The 19,508-nt window shown below is 35.0% G+C and overlaps 2 protein-coding genes across 2 annotated transcripts in view; one reads left to right on the forward strand and one right to left on the reverse strand.

The window, feature by feature from the left end:
* Positions 1-7,383: 7,383 nt before the first annotated feature.
* Positions 7,384-19,508, reverse strand: part of LOC108517316 (protein FAM227B) — a 208,261-nt gene continuing 196,136 nt past the window's right edge. Inside the window, exon 12 of the mRNA XM_017855178.1 lies at positions 7,384-7,908. Within this exon, the coding sequence (XP_017710667.1) occupies positions 7,904-7,908 (5 nt within the window). The 3' untranslated portion in view covers positions 7,384-7,903. The remainder of the gene's footprint in view (positions 7,909-19,508) is intronic.
* FGF7 (fibroblast growth factor 7) overlaps positions 8,285-19,508 on the forward strand; it is a 66,785-nt gene continuing 55,561 nt past the window's right edge. The window contains exons 1-2 of the mRNA XM_017855182.1: positions 8,285-8,630; positions 9,224-9,776. Coding sequence (XP_017710671.1) covers positions 9,491-9,776 — 286 coding nt within the window. The 5' untranslated portion in view covers positions 8,285-8,630; positions 9,224-9,490. The remainder of the gene's footprint in view (positions 8,631-9,223; positions 9,777-19,508) is intronic.

The following is a 19,508-nucleotide window of genomic DNA, read 5'->3' on the forward strand; positions in this document are numbered from 1 at the left end:
TTGCTACACAGACAATTCATGTAGAACCAAATAATGACAATTTAGAGCTAACAATGTAATAACCTCAATTGCACAGGGTCTTTTGTTTGTCATGATGTTCTTCTGGGGATGAAGCAAAACTCTCTCTGTTAGAACATTTTTCAACATTTAGAATGGCATAAAGCTGTCAAAACTAGGCACCAATGTAAAGCATTGACTCAAGGAAATTGATTATTTCCTAAAGTTAAGCAGTAACTTAAGGGAAATCAAGACAATCAAGAATGAATTATATAATATGCTTTCATTATATAGAAATGTAAAAGTGGAAAAAAAAAAAAAGAAAAACAAACCCAAACTAGTAGCTCCAACTAGAGATTTTGCTCCAGGTCTAAAGTTGTATCACAATTCAGTAAATTCATAATATAATTTTAAGAACTTTAAATTTAGATTAGCATTTCAGATAACTTCTTATAAATATAAAATTAAAGCACAAATTTTTATAGACTCAGAGATACAAGAGTCAAGTAACTTTCGTAAACTGAGATATTTATAAATTTGAGTCACAGGCACACCACAATTTTGAGCATGTGACTCATACTTTGTATCTTATATACAGTTAGTTTTAAAACGTTAGAGCATTATGCCAAGGGTAAGCACAAGTTTACATAATTGAGGATTTACAGGGACCTCAGGCTTGCTCAATTACTTTTGGGATTTTATGCCAGAGTTTAAACTACTGTCTTTGACCAGGCCCATCAGGTTTGGGTTGACATGTCCATACTACAGCCTCCTTTTATATTAATACTTAGAATAAACCCAAACTCCTATTACCATGACCTACAAAGTTCATTATGATCTGGTCCCTGCCTACCTCTTCAGGTTCATTCATCGCTCACTACTTTTTCCACTTTTCATTCATATTAGCCTTCTTTCAGTTCTTGGAACACACCAAGATCCACCCCCCACCTCACACCCCCCACCAATCTACTTGTTTATGTTTGTTCTCTCACTGGAATGCATGCTCTGTTAGGGCAGAGGTCACTTCCAGAATATTCACCATTGTATCTCCAAAAGGCCAGGACAACATCTGGCACCAAGTATCTATTTGATAAATATTTGTTAGATGGATGAATCAAGGAAATAAGTAAGATTGGTTATATGGCATGACCCAGGGTTCAAGCTGATTTATGGAATGGGGTGGACAGAAGAAAAGAGGAAGATAAATTCATAGTGTAAGGACAGCACTGAGAATGTAGTAGAAATATATCTTGGACAAAGATGCCCTCTCTCACCACTTCTATTCAACATCGTACCTGAAGTCCCGGTCAGAACTATCAGGCAAGAAAAAGAAATAAAAGGCATCCAAATAGGAAGAGAGGAAGTCAAACTATCCCTGTTTGCAGATGATATGATTTTCTACATAGAAAACCCCATAGTTTCTGTCCAAAAGCTCTTTGAACTGATAAATAAGTTTAGCAAAGTTTCGGGATACAAAATCAATGTACAAAAATCACTAGCATTCCTATACACCAACAGTCAAGCTGAAAGCCAAATCAGGAACGCAATCCCATTCACAATTGCCACACACACACGCACACACACACACACACACACACACACACACACACACACACACAAATACCTTCCTAGGAATACAACTAACCAGGGAGGTGAAAGATCTCCAAAATGAAAATTATAAAACATTGCTCAAAGAAATCAGAGATGACACAGATGCATGGAAAAACATTCCATGTTCATGGATACGAAGAATCAAGATCATTAAAATGGCCTTACTGCTCAAAGCAATTTATAGATTCAATGCTATTCCTATCAAACTACCAAAGACATTCTTCACATAACTAAAGAAAACTAGCTTAAAATTCATATGGAACCATGAAAGAGCCTGAAGATCCAAGGCAATCCTAGGCCAAAAGAACATACCTGGTTGGGTGCAGTTGCTCACACCTGCAATCCCAGCATGTTGGGAGTCCCAGGTAGGCAGATTGCTTGAGGCTAGGAGTTTGAGACCAGCCTGGGCAATATGGAAAAATCCTGTCTTTATAAAAAATACAAAAAAATAGCCTGGTATGGTGATGCATGCCTATAGTCCTGGCTACTCAGGAGGCAGAAGGATCACCTGAGCCCAGGAAGTCGAGGCTGCAGTAAGCCGTGATTATGCCACTGCACTCCAGCCTGAGTGACTCTCTTAAAAAAATAATAACAAAGCTGGAGGCATCATGCTACCTGACTTCAAACTATAATATAAGGCTACAGTACTAAAACAGTATGGTACTGGTACAGAAAGAGATACATAGACCAATGTATCAGAATGAGCCTAGAAATAAGGCTGCATACCCACAACTATCTGATCTTTGAGAAATCTCACAAAACAAGCAATGAAGAAATAACTGCCTGTTCAATAAATGGTGCTGGGATAACTGGCTAGCCATATGCAGCAGATTGAAGCTGGACCTCTTCCTTACACCACATACAAAAATAAACTAAAGATGGATTAAAGACTTAAATGTAAAACTTAAAACTATAAAAACCCTGGAAGGTAACCTAGTAAATACCATTCTGGACATAGGAACTAGCAAACATTTCATGACAAACATGCCAAAAGCAATTGCAACAAAAGCAAAAATTGACAAATGAGATCTAATTAAGCTAAAGAGCTCCTGCATAGCAAAGGAAATTATCAACAAAGTAAACAGACAACCTACAGAATAGGAGAAAATTTTTGCAAACAATGCATCTGACAAAGATTTAACATCCAGCATCTATAAGTAGCTTAAACAAATTTACAAGCAAAATCAAACAGCCCCATTAAAAAGTGGGCAAAGGACATGAACAATTTTGAAAGACATACATGTGTCTAAAAAACATATGAAAAATGCTCAATATCACTAATCATTAGAGAAATGCAAATAAAAAACACTGAGATCCTATCTCAGATCAGTCAGAATGGCTATTATTAAAAAGTCAAAAAATAAATGCTGGCAAGCTTGCAGAGAAAAGGGAACACTTATACACTGCTGATAGGAGTGTAAATTAGCTCAACCATTATGGAAAGAAGTGTGGCAATTCCTCAAAGAACTAAAAACACAATTACCATTTAGGATCCTATTACTGGGTATGTACCCAAAGGAATATAAATCATTTTACCATAAAGACACACATGCACGTGTGTGTTCACTGCAGCACTATTCACAATAGCAAAGACAGGGAATCAATCTAAATGCCCTCAATGGTAGACTGGATAAAGACAATGTGGTACATATAGACTACAGAATACTTTGCAGCCAATAAAGAGGACAGGATCATGTCCTTTGCAGGAACATGGATGGAGCTGGAAGCCATTATTCTTAGCAAACTAACACAGGAACAGCAAATCAAATACTATATTCTCTCACTTATAAATACAGCTAAATAGTGAGAACAAATGAACAGAAATAGAGGAACAACAGATATTGGGGTCTGCTTGAGGGTAGAGGGAGGGAAGAGGGAGAGGATCAGAAAATATAACTATCAGGTACTATGCTTAGTGCTCCGGTGATAATCTGTACACCGAACCCTTGTGACATGAGTTTAACTGTATAACAAATCTGCACATGTACCCCTGAACCTAAAAGATAAAAAAAAAAAAAAAGAAAAGAAATATGTGTTGGACCACAATTTCAGATATGCAAAGAATAACATATAAATTTATATCTATAAATATAAATAAACTTAGCCATAATTTCGAGAATTCTGCTCTTCCAGTTTGGTAAAAAACTTAACCTCGGTTATTCTTGGGTTTCCCTCTTCTGTTTCAAGATGGGATAGATTCAAGAGTTTTATGCATGGCCAAAGCTAGGGTATCTGGCTGAGTCATTTGTCTACCCTGATTCCTCTTCTGGGGTATTCACTCACTCTGTTCACATAATTTCTACAGGTCTGAACTCCCGGCTACTTCCAGAATTATTTTAAAATATGGGAAATATTTATGAGGGGTCCTTATGGACCTATTTATTCAGACACATGAGGCAGCTCTGATTCTCTGGAGTATTGCTGCCTCTGCTATGTGCTGTGGTGCTGTGGTACAGATATATATACAAGCGTGGCTCCCCAAATATGGGCACCATAAACTTTTATCTATGCTCCTAGGTCCATGGGACTCTATGATAGTTTCCCTGGGCTGCTTCTCAAATGCACTCTAGTGCTTCCTTTATTTTCAGTGCACTTGGCATGACGTTTGGAAAAGGATTCATGTTTTAACCTAGTCAGGAAGCATTTATGACTTTTTCCCCTCAACCTTTCCTTTCCAATATCTTTTTGAAAATACGAAGAACAGAAAAAATGGGATAAATGAACACAACTTAATATTTCATAAGCCCATTCTGCCAATTAAGTTTTGACCACAACAAAACTGGAATTAAGTTTTGACCACAACAGAGGCAGAGTACAATTCTGATCATGTCACTCTTCTGCTTACCATACTATAATGGCTTCCTACTGCTCTTGGAATACAGATCATATGTCTTAATAAAGCACACGGAGATCCTGTCTGCCTCTCCAACCTCTTCATGCACCACAGTCCCTTCTCATTCTCTCTACTAGGACTAAACCTAAACCTGTGTTTCACTGTGAAAAGGACAGGGTTTTTTTTTTTTTTTTTTTTTTGTACAGTACCTCTTCACCTGGTTAATTCCCATTCATGCTGCAAAGTTGCAGCATTAGTGGAATTTTTTTCAGGGAAAGCTTACATATTGCCACTTATTATAGATACTCATGGCACTATGTATCTTTTCTTTGTAGCACTTGTCCATGATGGTTACCTTGTCTCATAAGAAGAGAAATGCAAAGGATAACTACAATTTAATGGCATTTTCACTTGTCAGATTAACAAAACTCCAAATGTTTTGACAACAAATTTTTTGAAATAAATGGGCACTCTTATGTACTGCTGGTGGGATTATAAAACTAGTACAACCTGTGTGGAGGATAAGTTGGTAATAACTTGTTTTTAATACCTTTTGTCCCAGGCAGTCTACTTCTGGAAATTGATTCTATAGATTTATTTTCATAGTATAAAATGACATATTTTATGTCTTTATTCATTGCAGCATTTTTTTGGTAATAGAAAACTACTGAAAAAAATTAAATGTTCCTCAATAGGAGGCTGCTCAAATACATTGCGGTATACCCATTCAACAGAATACCCTGTAGCTATAACAACAACAAAAATGTGAGAAGCTTCCTAAATAATGAGGTAGGAAGATTTTCTATTTTATTAAGTAAAAAAAAAAAAACATACAGAACAATGCATATGGAGTGCTACCTTTCGTATAAAAAGGGGAAAAGTAAAAAAGTAAACAAGTAAAAATCATATGTATGTCCACACAAACATATGTATCCAGTTTGCCTGTAAAAGCATAAGGAAACTCTGAGAAGATACACAAGAAACTAATAAAAAGAATTATCTATATTTTGGGGAAGAAAGAAAACTGAGAGGATATGGAACAAAATAAGATGTAAGAATGCAAAGTAATGAAAATATTTAATTATGTTCCCTTCTACTGATTATATTATACATGATTATGAATGAGGCAAAGTTTTAAAATTAACTATCAAAACATAAAATTAATGAAAACAAGTTATTTTCTTTCATTTACTTTTACATGGATAAAGAATATAATGGAGGTTACTTAAGAAAAGTTAGGTGGCTAATTATTACTTCAACAACTGCCTGCTTTTGCGATACTTTTTGAAATAGATTCTTTCTATTGGTTTAATACATTCCATCCCCAAATCAACTATCCAAGTATTAGGCATTGTTTCCTTTTGAAGAATTACCAGTGTTAGCCTTTACTCCAAAGCACATTTTAAAAAGCCAATATTTAGGAACAGATGCAATAATCTTTTGTTTTAAAAATTTAAAACTCATGAGATGTAGGTATTTCCAATTTAAAATGAAGTTAATTATTATTATTATTTATTGAGATGAAGTCTCACTCTGTTGCCCAGGCTGGAGTGCAGTGGTATGATCTCGCCTCACTGCAACCTCTACCTCCCAGACTAAAGTGATTCTCCCACCTCAGCCCCCAGAGGAGCTGGGATTACAGGTGCGCAACTAATTTTTGTATTTTTAGTAGAGATGGGGTTTTGCAATGTTGGTCAGGCTGGTCTCAAACTCCTGACCTCAAGTGATCCTTCTGCCTTGGCCTCCCAAAATGCTGGGATTACAGGCATGAGCCACCGTGCCAGGCCAGTTAATTCTTTCAAGCCAGCAATGGTGTGTTAAAAAAGGAAATTCAATCTACAAATAACAAAAGAAAGACAATGGTTCAAAGTATTTCTGTGCTTAGTCTATCACTATAGGTCTGTTAAAACAAGAGCAACAAATGGTTGCCAATGTATAACTTAAAATATCCAGAGGGTTACCCCATCTACAGTTACCCAAAGTTATTCTTAGTTCCTAGAGAATTCCTTTAGAAGCATAAGCACAATAAGGGCACAGTGAAATCTAAATTTGGTTCTCCATTATAGCTGTGGTCCTAATGAATTGTGGGCCCATCCTGAATTAATAATTCTCCAATCAGAAAAATGATAATCAAAGAATTTAAACCATTGATATAGTTCCCTTGTTGAGATTAATCTGTTCATTAATATTACTGGGATCATATTTCCAAATTACAGAGTGTAACAGCATCTAATGCACTTTAAGCGCATAGATCACAATTTTATCCTTTTGTTTCCCATTTTACAGTCAATCCTATATAGCAGATATTAAGGAGGAACTAAGCACTCTTTGCTAACAAACTATCCATTTCTTTTAAGTATTTAGCACTTAGTTAGCAAATGTTGACTTCTAACTTACTGATTTCTTGGTTTAAAATCCATGGGGTCAGCATGGAACAAATGGATTTAGTAGCTCTTGAGTATCTTTACATTGTAAACTTACTAATGATGACTTTTATTTCTTTAGAAGCAATATCTAAGTCCCAGGAATTCTGAGCCTGCTCATTATTGCTACCTCCCAAACTAGTGGAGTGTGATTCAGAACACAGTAACATTATATTTTCTTTCCTCCTTCTCTTCCTCCTTTTAGAGAATACATGATGGGATGTTTTCAGCTTTCTAGCTTTCAACAGATGCAATTATCAGAGTCTGTCCTCCTCTGCTTTAATAAATGTGGAACATTCAACATTTGGCATATAAAGAGTAACTGGGTACATCTGAACTATTCTGTGCTCTTGATTCTGTTCCCTAAAGGGACAGATACAAAGAGAAATCACATAAACTATAATCCAGTTGAGTAGATTTAATTTTCCTATTTGGTCTACATGCACCACCTGGCGGTAAAGTAGTGCATTTCAAGTAGAGAAGAGTGTGTGTGTGTGTGTGTGTGTGTGTGTGTGTGTTTTGAGGTGTATATAACATGAAAAAGATAATTTTAATATATTTCTTAACACTGATTTAAATAGACAACATAATTATTCTACACCAAGAATCTAATACAACACTTGAGCACTACTTCATGTATACCAGAACAGGAAGTAAAGGAGAGAACTCATGCTGGAAAGGAAAATAGCTTACTCTTATTTACCTTAGCAATACGTCTTATAATTCCATCTCTAAATTAACATTTATTGTTACAATATTCTTACTGAGGCAAAATTCAAACACTGATAATCAATGCGAAACCATTTCCTCCTTTTTAATTTTTAAGAATAACAGCTTTTAAAAGTAGGTGCCCTGTTCCTTATATTAATAGTGAGCATAAGTCACAGATCATGGAATTGTAAAGCACCATAAAGTCATTAGACCAATACACCAATTTTACAAATGTAGCAGCTGACACTCTGGAACAGCAGGTAACTTGCCCAAAGTCATATCGGTCATTAGTGGTCCAACTCAAATAAGAATCTAGATCTTCTCATTTTCAGCCTAGGAATACAATACATAAAAATTGTACTTAAATTCATATTCAATGAATTGTCTCTGTATGATGTGATAATATTCACCTTATCTACACAGTGCTTTAAGGCACTCATGTTAGTTAATACATTGTTCTAACATTCTGAGCACAAAGAAGTAATTGAAGAAATGCATGTATCATAAAGCTATGGAAAAGATTTTCTAAGTATTAAAAAACCCTATATATATGTTCAAATGAATAATTTTCCAAGTATAATACAACTTCTATATTGCAAAGAAGGTTTAAAAAATTCCCTTTCCCCTTCTAACTGCTTCAGAACCAGAGATCTGTTTCTACAAAGTAGGTACCCACTTGTAGATTTAAGCATAAAACATGTTCATAGCTCCCTCTCATGACCATTGAATACTATACAAGCCTCCTTTTATTCTCGCTGTTGTATTCAACTAACAGCTCACTGGCTAAGTTTTAATTGCTTCCAATGAGGTCAGCAAAGGTATTTATCGAAAAGCCCTGAATAAAAGGCTCACACACACACACACACACAAGCACACACGCGCTCACACACAGAGAGAAAATCCTCCTGCCCGTTGATTTATGGAAACAATTATGATTCTGCTGGAGAATTTTTCAGCTGAGAAATAGTTTGTAGCTACAGTAGAAAGGCTCAAGTTGCACAAGGCAGACAACAGACATGGAATTCTTATACATCCAGCTGTTATCAACAAAACAAGTAAGTTACTGTTATTTGTCTTTAAAAACAATGCTGAATGTTTTCTAAAAGTTTATCTCTTTCTCTGATTTTAGTACTGAGCAGGAAAGTAAAGTTACAAGATTTTTGAGCCATGTAACTATCTATAGTAATTATGCTGTAGAACATAAAGATAAGGTTGAAGTTCTCCAGAGCAATCCTGACATTTAACTTAAAAAACCTGGGCAGTTCAGGAGAAAATAATTGATTAACCACAAATGTAAAAGCATATAATAAAGAAGCCTAGGGAGAAAGCACTTATACTTTGTTAGTGGTAATTGTAAAAACTTAATTTAAATAAATAGTTCTGAGTGCAGTATGGTTCTCACAAAACAGCAATTGGAATGAATGGTACAGTCATATTCTGTTTTGTCTCTACTCAGGCATAAATTTTATAAATGTACACATAAAGTGGTAAAGATTTTGACATCCTCCATGAAGGCTGTTTTAAATGTATCTTCAGAGAATAACCAATACTGTATATTATGCTACTACCTACCCACTAAAATTTATACATACAATTTTTATCTTCCTCTCTCTTCCCCTCCCTATTCTTAATCTCTCATTGCAAACAGAAGTCAAATAGCAAGCAGCGTCACAGCAACTGAACTTACTACGAACTGTTTTTATGAGGATTTATCAACAGAGTTATTTAAAGAGGAATCCTGTGTTGTTATCAGGAACTAAAAGGATTAGGCTAACAATTTGGAAAGAGCAACTACTCTTTCTTAAATCAATCTACAATTTACAGATAGGAAGAGGTCAATGACCTAGGAGTAACAATCAACTCAAGATTCAATTTTCATTATGTTATTCATGAACACCCGGAGCACTACACTATAATGCACAAATGGATACTGACATGCATCCTGCCAACTTTGCTCTACAGATCATGCTTTCACATTATCTGTCTAGTGGGTACTATATCTTTAGCTTGCAATGACATGACTCCAGAGCAAATGGCTACAAATGTGAACTGTTCCAGCCCTGAGCGACACACAAGAAGTTATGATTACATGGAAGGAGGGGATATAAGAGTGAGAAGACTCTTCTGTCGAACACAGTGGTATCTGAGGATTGATAAAAGAGGCAAAGTAAAAGGGACCCAAGAGATGAAGAATAATTACAGTAAGTAATTTTATTTTAAGTACTGCTTATGAACCTTAGCAATCTGTTAATGGATCAATTGGTGATGTGTTTTCTCAGCTTCCTTTTGCTGCTTGGAAAAAAAATTAAATAAAATGACACCTAATTTCTCTAAATTGAACTATGTTGAATTATGCCCCTAAAAATATCTCTTGGAACAGGGCAAATCTACTTATATTATAGTTGGACCTGATAATCCAAGCCCATTTGAAAATATATACTCCTTGTCCTGAAAACGCTCATAAGTTAAGCAAAATGTAAATAATATTATTCACACCAAAATGTGACTTAATATTGTCTAGCAAAACTCATTAAGATATCTAATTTAGAATTTCATAAATTATCACTAAAAGCTACTTATCACTAGTTTAAAGAGTAGGGAATTTATTTTATTAATTTGATTTTCTTTGAAATAATATTTTCATGATGTAAAATAAAATATTTAATCTGTGCTAAGATACGCATTCCTTTGCATAATGCATCTATTCCTTTGTATAATGATAAAATAGAAGGGAATCTGTGGTATCCTTATTCATTTGAGTCATAATGAGCTTGTATTAGGTTAATTATCAACTTATGCAGAAAACAGATCTCTCCTAACATTTTCCTTAACTAAATCTTTTATGTCATAAAAGTTCTATGCTACCTTAAGAAAAACATAAATGTGAGGGGAAAAAAGTGAGCTGGAAGAGATGGTAATTCCATGTTTTCAATTTACAGCCTTATATTTTCCCAAGAATCAGTTATTCTTCTTATGTTAAAATATCAGGGTCGTGTTTTGCATTAAATGATTATGATTAATAACGAACTTCAATAGTATTAAATGTAATGGAATAAGATACACACCTCAACATATACATTAAGGATTTAAAATATTTAGTAAAAATAAATTTTGTTTACATTACTAGCACTCAGGCAACATTGTTATTAATATATAATTTCATATTAATTGTGTTAAAGTCGTTTGAAAAAGAATGCATGGGGAGACTGGTGTAAACATGTGCAAATCACAGAGCCAGGCTTGCAGCAATTACTCAAACTTTTGTTGCCTGTTTACTGAATGACTTTTAGGGTTCTGAACTAATCAACCAATAAATGGGAATTTCAGAGAATTATGTTTCCAATATGAAAATGAGAGGACCTTCTTTTTAACCATAATTGATACAGAATGTTAAGGCCATTTTAATGACTGGACAGTTATGGTTTTATTATTATTATTTATTATTACCGAGATTAACAAAGGTATCATGTTAGTCCTAGAAGACCATTCTGATTATACTGAAGTTTATCTAAGGAAATGACTACTTGGAGAAAATTTTTTTGATATCTACTTCTACATAAGCAACAGAATTTGGCTTATAATTAATTAATGTAAAAGTTACTCAGATTTATCATGGATGATAAAACCTGGTGGAGAGGACAGAGCCCAGGTGAAAATTATGACACGTGGGTCAACTCCCTGTCTGTGAATGATGAGGGGACAATTTCTTAGTTTTTCTGACCCTCGATTTTTCATCTATAAAATGTGGGATAGGGACAGATGATTTCCAAGATACTTTCCAGTTCTTATAGTCTATTCTATTTTAAACCACAGAGTATATTTCATAAATATAAAGAAACCTACATACCCACTGCATAATTATCTCATACAATGAATGAGATGGAAGTGATAGGATGAGCTGTTAAAACTAATTTCAAATTATAGTAATAAGGTTACCAAACCTTAACTGTGGAATTCTATATGCTGACTACTCCTTTTGAATCCTTTTACCAAGTAATGAAAAAGTAAAAAAGTAAATGTAAAATCCAGTGAAAATGAATAGTATGCATAATACTATTAGGATCAACAGTATCTTCAATTGGAATACATTCACATAAGTAAATTTTATTTTGTTGTGTTAAAATTTCTTGAAACGATGAAACTCAGGTAGTACACATACATAAAACGCTAAAATTATTTTGTAGTTTGAAACACAATTTAGTGCTAACTTTGAGTAAGCCTAAAGCCAATTTTGTAAACCGTCTCCTCTAACACCAATTCTATAATACAAAAGAAAAAAATGGCAGTCGCCCTATATTGTTATAAATTAGAATGTCACAATACCAGTGTCCTAAAAGACAAGATAAACATCGTGTAAATAATTTTACTTCTATAAACTTTTAATAGGCTGTATACACAGTATATACCATTAATTATCCTGGAAAAGAAAACTTTCATCAGAATCCTTTAAGTAAACCCTAAAACTGTTGTCAGGTTATGTGGCTATCTTATTGGAGAAGGAGTCAGTAAGATTTCTCCAAAGTTAAAAAGAGGATAAAGCCCCCCCTTTTTTTTTCCTATAGGAAGTCCTTAGGTACAGAAGGAAATGGTACAATGAAGAATATATGGAGAGTAACATGTTGGAAGAAAATTCTGATAGCCATTTCCTATTATTTGAAGGGTAGCCTTACTATAATAATTTTAAGAGTGAATGTCCATACATAAATGTGCTAATTGACACATGTGAAGTTGAAGCTGCTATATTAGGAAATACAGGTTAAAAAAATGCTCGAGAATTTGTTTAAGATAACAAGAATGGAAATTTGAAATTATGACATTTGAAGATTGTTTACATTCCTCAATCATTAATTGAATGAATGAACAAATAAATGAAAGAAACAATGTATCCTTCCTATTTTCATTAAAATGAGAGTAAAAGGTAATTGGATTGTCTACTAGAATGAAATGCAGCAGGATTCAGAAAGTGGTAAAGATCAGAATCCAACTCAGAATTTCATTTTCAATGTTTTGATGCCTTAAATTTTTTCAACAGGTTGTCAGTCACCTTTCTTTGGAGGTCCTTTAAGTTGGTATAGATTTTAGTGTCTTGGAAGATAAAGTTTTACATGAAAAGTAATATGCCAGCTATGCAAAATATATTGTTCTTTTGGTTACCATCAGAAAGTTCCCAATCTTTTCTTATGACTTTTTTTTTGAATGAAAGAGAATTGACCTGAGAATGTCAATAGGCTTCAGAGGACTACTCACCTCACCAGCAGAAGCACAGCTTCCACACAGGAATGTGGTTTTTAAGATACTAGTAAATACGAATTGGAGCTAGCAGGAGAAGTAAAATATCTAGATATGTAATTCTGCTTCCAGAATGTTTTGGGCTGGGGTAGATGGATGGAGGGCACGGATAAAGGAAAGGGAGTGGTGGGCAAGTGGATGTGACTGCTCATGTCTCATAGCTTTAGGGAATTTTAAAAAATTACTTAAGTATCCTGGATTGTGAGGTTGTCACTTACTTTAGTCTTACCTTAATTACTGTGTTGTTTTGTGAAATACTTTAAGTTTAGATTTGAATGAATATATTACAGAAAGAGTGCACCAAGGAACCCAACAGAAATAAGACTTACATTAGTAGACATACAAATAAGAACTACGAAGATGGGGGAATTCATGAGAATCCAAGAGATACTGGACCACATTTCTGACTCTTGAGGGGACAGAAGCTGTTACGAGAGAACTGGTCATAAGGATTGCGTTCTACTGTTACCCAGGAGGCAAAAAGTCTCTCCCCTTTACTTGTCTCTCTGGTGGTTTCACATTTAGCCTAACAGTAGGTTCCAGGTGATGAAACTGGTACCTAACCTTAACTAATAATAAGAATACTAAAAGCATAAAATGTCCCTCCAAAATACACATTCAAAATGAAGTAAATGTTCATTTTCTCTGCGGAAGAAGAGCACTGAGAACATCATTAAAGGGCGAAATCAATGGTCAATACTTCCACTTTTGTTGTCAGAGCTCTCCCCGTGGGGACAAGATCAGAGGGTGAATTTAGATAACTGCTGCACTACGCAGTCCAACAGCAGACAGAGGCTATCATTCTGCACCTGACAGAAATAACACTGCTGTTTAAGCTGAGTATTGAGGTGCCAAGTGAGAGACAGCAGCAGTGCACTGGGCACTCACTCAGTGACCGCCTTGAGAGACAGATGTGGAAGACAGAATCCAATCCCTTAGGATAATTTTCTTGCTTTTGGTATCCAATTACTAAAAAGTTGTGCTCTTCCCAATAATAGTCAATATCATCTTCTCCTTTTAAGAAGTCATAAATTGCCTCACTTGGTTATAATGAAGCATTGTTAGTTCCATAGCAAGAAAAGGGTTAGCCATTCTGAAAACTGGCCAATGATTTGGCAATATTCTCTTTTGGACTGTTAGACTGTGATGGGATATGGCCTAACAATTGGCAAAAGGCAAATAAACACAGCGTTGCTGAATTTGACTTTGGCTACAAAACCTTCAGCGACTCATTGGTCAACAATTCTTTGGATAGGCTCCTACTTAACAATAATGTCTGTTAGAAGCTAGGAAATACACATATCGCCTCTGAATATGGAGATGGTAAATTTGCTCATATTTGAAACAGTTCTTAGCAAGTTATCTAACAGAACAATAATTCACATTATCAGAATCAAAAATAGCAATGCAAGGACAATCCCTCCCTTAAAAAAATAGATAATAAGTAACATATCTATGCAGTCAAACCAAAATCCTAGCAATTATAGACAAGGTAGAATCTTGTAGAACTGGTGACCTGTATTCCCTTAAGTAACTTGTTAGGGCTTTAAATGATGGAGAATGGATAAATTGCTGGGGAGCAGATTTGGAAATATTAGCTATTCTTTGATTAGTTTTTAATTTTATCATCTTTTGTTTTTGGCTATCACATGTGCCTGGCACTTACGAAGTGCTAATAAGTTCATTCATTGCCACGAGTGCATCTCTTAACAACTCTTGTCTCTTTTGTAAATCCTCATCTAGACTGACCCTTATGACTCAGCTGTACAATAACTCTTTAGCCTACAGTTTTAGAGCATTCAGAGGCCCAAGTGAATTACAGAGAATGGAAGAAGTCAGCTCTTAGATATATTGAAAGGGTTGCCTTTTCTAGATTTTTCTATTTCTCAACCTTGTCTAAATATTACAATCAGCTGGGGAACTTTAAAAAAATACTGATGCCAGGTTCCACCCACAAAAAAAATTGTCATTAAATTGATCTGAGGTACAGTCTGGGCATTAGGAATTTTAAAAGCTCCCCAGATAATTCTGACATGCTGCCAAGGATGAGAACCACTGGGCTAAGGGGATCACATTAGATTACTGGGGAATTAAGTCAGAATCTCACAAAGACGGGAAGGACCACGCATTAGTATTTGTCAAAGTTCTCCAATGATTCTAAAGTGCAGCTAAGGTTGCACACCACTGCTTATGGAGACCAAGAATTCTAATTCAGCCTGGACCATCTCAGGTGTCTTGGGAATGTTTCAGACCCTGTAGAGCGATTCAAAGTTAACTTGAACCCTAGATGATTTTGAAATAGGCTTGATTAGGCATAAATCTCTGAATTATGCACCGAGAGGGTTCTTCTGGGCTCATTTGACCTCTCTGACAAATCTTAGTGGCTCCAGCATTTGGTGAACTGGCCTGGAAATGCACGTGATGACAGCTCTGTAGCTACTATGTTAAGAAGACTGCTTTGGTGAATGAGTTAGCTGCAGGGAAGAATAGGTTCTGTGCCATAGTCTCACAATGACAGGCAGGTCTGCATCTCTTCTGACACTTTAAAGTAGTGTTGCAGCAGGGTACTTGGAGTACAGGCCTCAATGTCTGCTTATTCTGCACTTAAATGAGCCACCTTATGACTATGAACTCAGATGCCCCCAGATTAGGATCTCACGAACATGGCCACACCACCAAGTTCAAAGGCAGAGATTTAAGGAGACAACCTCCAGCCTAGGAAACCCAGGGGGAGGGAACTACAATTCTAGAGGGTTGGCTTAGTCTGCTTTGTGTTGATATAAGAGAATACTGCAGACTGGATAATTTATAAAGAAAAGAAACTTATTATTCACAGTTCTGGAGGCTTGGAAGTCCAATATCAAGGTAATGGCATCTGGCAAGGGCCTGCTTGCTGTGTCATTCCATGGTGGAAGGTAGAAGGGCAAGAACGTATGAGAGTAAGAGAGTATGAGACAGACAGGGCTGAAATAATTTTTTGTAACAACCCATTCTCTTGATAACCCACTTCTGAGAAAATGACATTAATCTATTCAGGAGGTTGATGCCTTCATGGCCTAATCACCTCTTAATGGTTCCATCTCTTAATACCATCACAATGACACTTAAATTTCAACATGAGTTTTGGAGGGGACATTCAAACCATAGCAAGGGTCTATCCAGATCAGAGAAAGGACGTAAAGCTAGAGGATTGTTCCCTTTTTAAGACTGGAATGATGCACAACATTAAGGCAAAGCTTTTTTTGTTTGTTTGTTTTCTAAGGATAATAGCTTTCTTCCTTTGTATCAGACAATTTTTGGTAGCACAATAACTTCTCTAACATCACTATTTGAATACAATACTTTTCCATTTTTAAATTTTATATATATCACATACAATAAAATTATGTATATTTAAGTAATATGGAGAAAAATGATTCTTGTTCAATGAAATAGACTTCAATGTAAACTCCTTTACTAAACAATATCTAACATTTTTACCCCTCAAATAGGTTGTAAATGAAAATTCTCTGCCTTTCAAATGATTTGGAAAAGTATGTTAAAGAGTTACTGAATGTTTAACTGCTTTTGGACCAAGTTTTATGTCTACACTTGAGATTATATCTGGACATATCTTTAGTAGAGAAGTTGTGTCAAATTCACTAACAAAAATGTCATTAAAGTTCCTTAACTATGTGTATGAATGGGTGTGTGTAGTAATACACACAGACAAAATGATTAAGATGGGGAGTGACAGAGGAGAATTATTCAGTATCCTTGCCCAGGTAAAACATTGTCTTTAGGCAGGCAACATCATTCTCAGATGAAAAAAATTTGATATATACTGAGGATAATTGGCTCTAGAGATTCTCCCAGTTGCTTAGTTAACTTCCCTCCAGAAGAAAGTAATCTCTTCTACTGGAGTGGTCATGAGTACTTGATAGAGTCATTAGCTAGTGTCCATCTAAAAATAAAGAGGAAGAAAACATCTTTGTGAACAGGAGGAAAAGAGCAAAAGAGAAAAGGAAAAGAATTTATATAAAATTTATGGATTTTAAATCTTCTGTAAACTTAAAATGAAGCAAAGTTTCTCATAAAATATAGCTCCACTAACTTTCTTGATGCACTTAAAGAATGAGGACAATAGAATGGCAAGAGAGTAGAGGGAAAAAACAAAACCGCTAAAATGCTGGGGGTTGGATTTAACTAGAAATTGAAATAATAATTTCAGATAATAATACAGAGGGGTTGAAATGATAATAGATTACTATAGGTATAACTCAAATAGGTTTGAATCTCTTAGTTGATTTTGTGCCCAAAACTGTAATAATCTTTACTTATTAATTATTCAGAATTATTCTGAAACTTAATTTATTTTTAAGATTGATGTAATATAAGAGAAATAAGACAAGTTTCAACATCCTCAAATACCATATTTATTATATTCTATTGTGATATTTCCCATTTTGTCTGGCTATTTGAATTTTAGATGTAACTGTAAGTAATGCTAAGAAAATGGTTTGAGACCAAATTTAGAATGAACTCAGCTTGCAGAATTTTCTTAAGGTAATATTTCCAAACTGTGTTTCGTTATAACACTAGTGCCCCCTGACATATTAAGGCTGTTTGTTTGCTGCAGCACGGCTTCTCTAACTAACCCGCTGGGAAATACTAGGTTAAATAAAATTGAACAATTTTTTTTTCAGCAGAATTTCTCCGAGTCTATACTATACTAATATGAATTTTAAAAACTCTAGTAAAAGAGTATACATGATTTCTTAAACTTATTTGACAACATAACACTCCTCCTCTCCCTCACCTCCATTCTCGGTCCCTAGTTTGGGTAGGATATTTAAATTTTATTAAATTTCAACTTGAGAGCTATTGTCTAAGGATCTATCTTCAGCGTTGTTGAGAACTAAATGAAGTCGCCACTAAATTGTTTGAACCAAATTAAAAAAAAAAACCATACAATTGACCTGAACAAACATTTTAATAATGACCAACTAAGCACGTATGCTGAAGTCAGAAGATTACATATGATTTCAGACTACTAGAGTAGTGTTTTGTGCATGAATACCGGACAGAAATCCAGGGATTTGCAGTGGGATTTAAGCCTAATTTAACATTCTTTGTGAGTTCTGAGCAGATTTATAGGACCACCCTCCTGTAACAAGAAATCATGCCCAACAGCTATTATTTGGGCCACCAATAAACTGACCAAAAACATTTCCTATGCCATAACTTTAAAATGCTTTAGGATCCTAATATGATTGGAAAATTCTTACTGTATGTACCTAAAACAATAAACTTTTACTTTTCAAAAAAGTAGTTGGAGCAAAAGTTGTTGCTATTTCAATTATTTCAATAAAGAAATAAGTTTCATTTACTGGCTAAAAATTATTTAGAAATTTAACATAACCTGATGAAAGCACTACAAATTTAATGAATTAATCTCCATATTCTTTGAAGAAATCAATTATTTGAGATTTTAAATACAGAGCCAGTGATGGTCTTATTCTCTTCCTATGCTCCAATTGCTTTTCTACCTGTGCATAGCACTGCCTTGTCTTATAGTTCTTTCTGTTTGCATTTGGCACTGTCACTAGAATGTCAGTTCTGGGAAAATAAGTACCATATCTTACTTTTTATTTTTTTTAATCTTCCAGTGGTAGAAGCAGCAGCACTTAGCCCAATGTAAGAGGTGCAAGGGTGAAAAAGGGGAGAAAGACTGGTGATCACGCAATGTATTTATCGTTTAATTTATTACACATTTAAAATTAGTTGTAAATAAGAAATAGATTACTAAATTATCATGAAAATTTAATGTGGGCAAGAATTAAAAGCCTTGCTGAAATAAAAGAGAAATACACCTCACTTCCCTCTCATTCTCTATCATTAAAAAAAATTGGCCTCCAGGACCAATTTGATTTGATGTCTTTCTAGGTGATTTCAAGGAACTAGTGGAAAATGTGGTTTATTGTAGAGTCCAACTATATAAGCAGACACAGTTATCACTGGTGACACTGGAAGGTTGATTGGCAGGGCATAGTGAAGACCAATTCTAGAGGAGCTGTGGTCTCCATGACACCCATTCTTGTTCCCACCTGAATGCCAGCTAATCCATGCATACCAAAAACTATAACTAGAAAAAAAAATAGTAATTCATAGTTGACACTGGTTTAAGGAATATCTGCATTAGAGACAAAAAGAAACAAAGTCTTTAATAATTAAATGATCTATACTAGAAAACAAGCAGTGGACTGATAATTTTGGGGAAGGGGGTCTGCCTACTAATATGGATCCTGGAGTTGGTGATCTGCACTGAAGGGAGGAGAGGGCATATGTATAAGGAAGAGAGAACTGGAAAGAAGTCGAGAAAGTTGGTGAATCCACTCTCAATTTGTTTTAGTGCCAGTAGCCTGATCTTCAGGAGTCTTTTGGTATCTTACGGGGTCTCTAACTGTACTTCTGACCAGAGACCTAGTTTGTCTGGTTCATATCGAGGCAGCTCTCATAGGAAGGTCACTTGTAGGTGCTACATAGTTTCCTCCTTTGTTTGCATGAATAATGAAGATATGCAAAATTTTAAAGGCCAGTGACTTATTTATTTATTTATTTTTATTTATTTATTTTTTGAGACGGAGTCTCGCTCTGTCGCCCAG

The sequence above is a fragment of the Rhinopithecus bieti genome, unplaced genomic scaffold, assembly GCF_001698545.2.
Source record: "Rhinopithecus bieti isolate Rb0 unplaced genomic scaffold, ASM169854v2 scaffold_41061, whole genome shotgun sequence".
Lineage (NCBI taxonomy): Eukaryota > Metazoa > Chordata > Mammalia > Primates > Cercopithecidae > Rhinopithecus > Rhinopithecus bieti.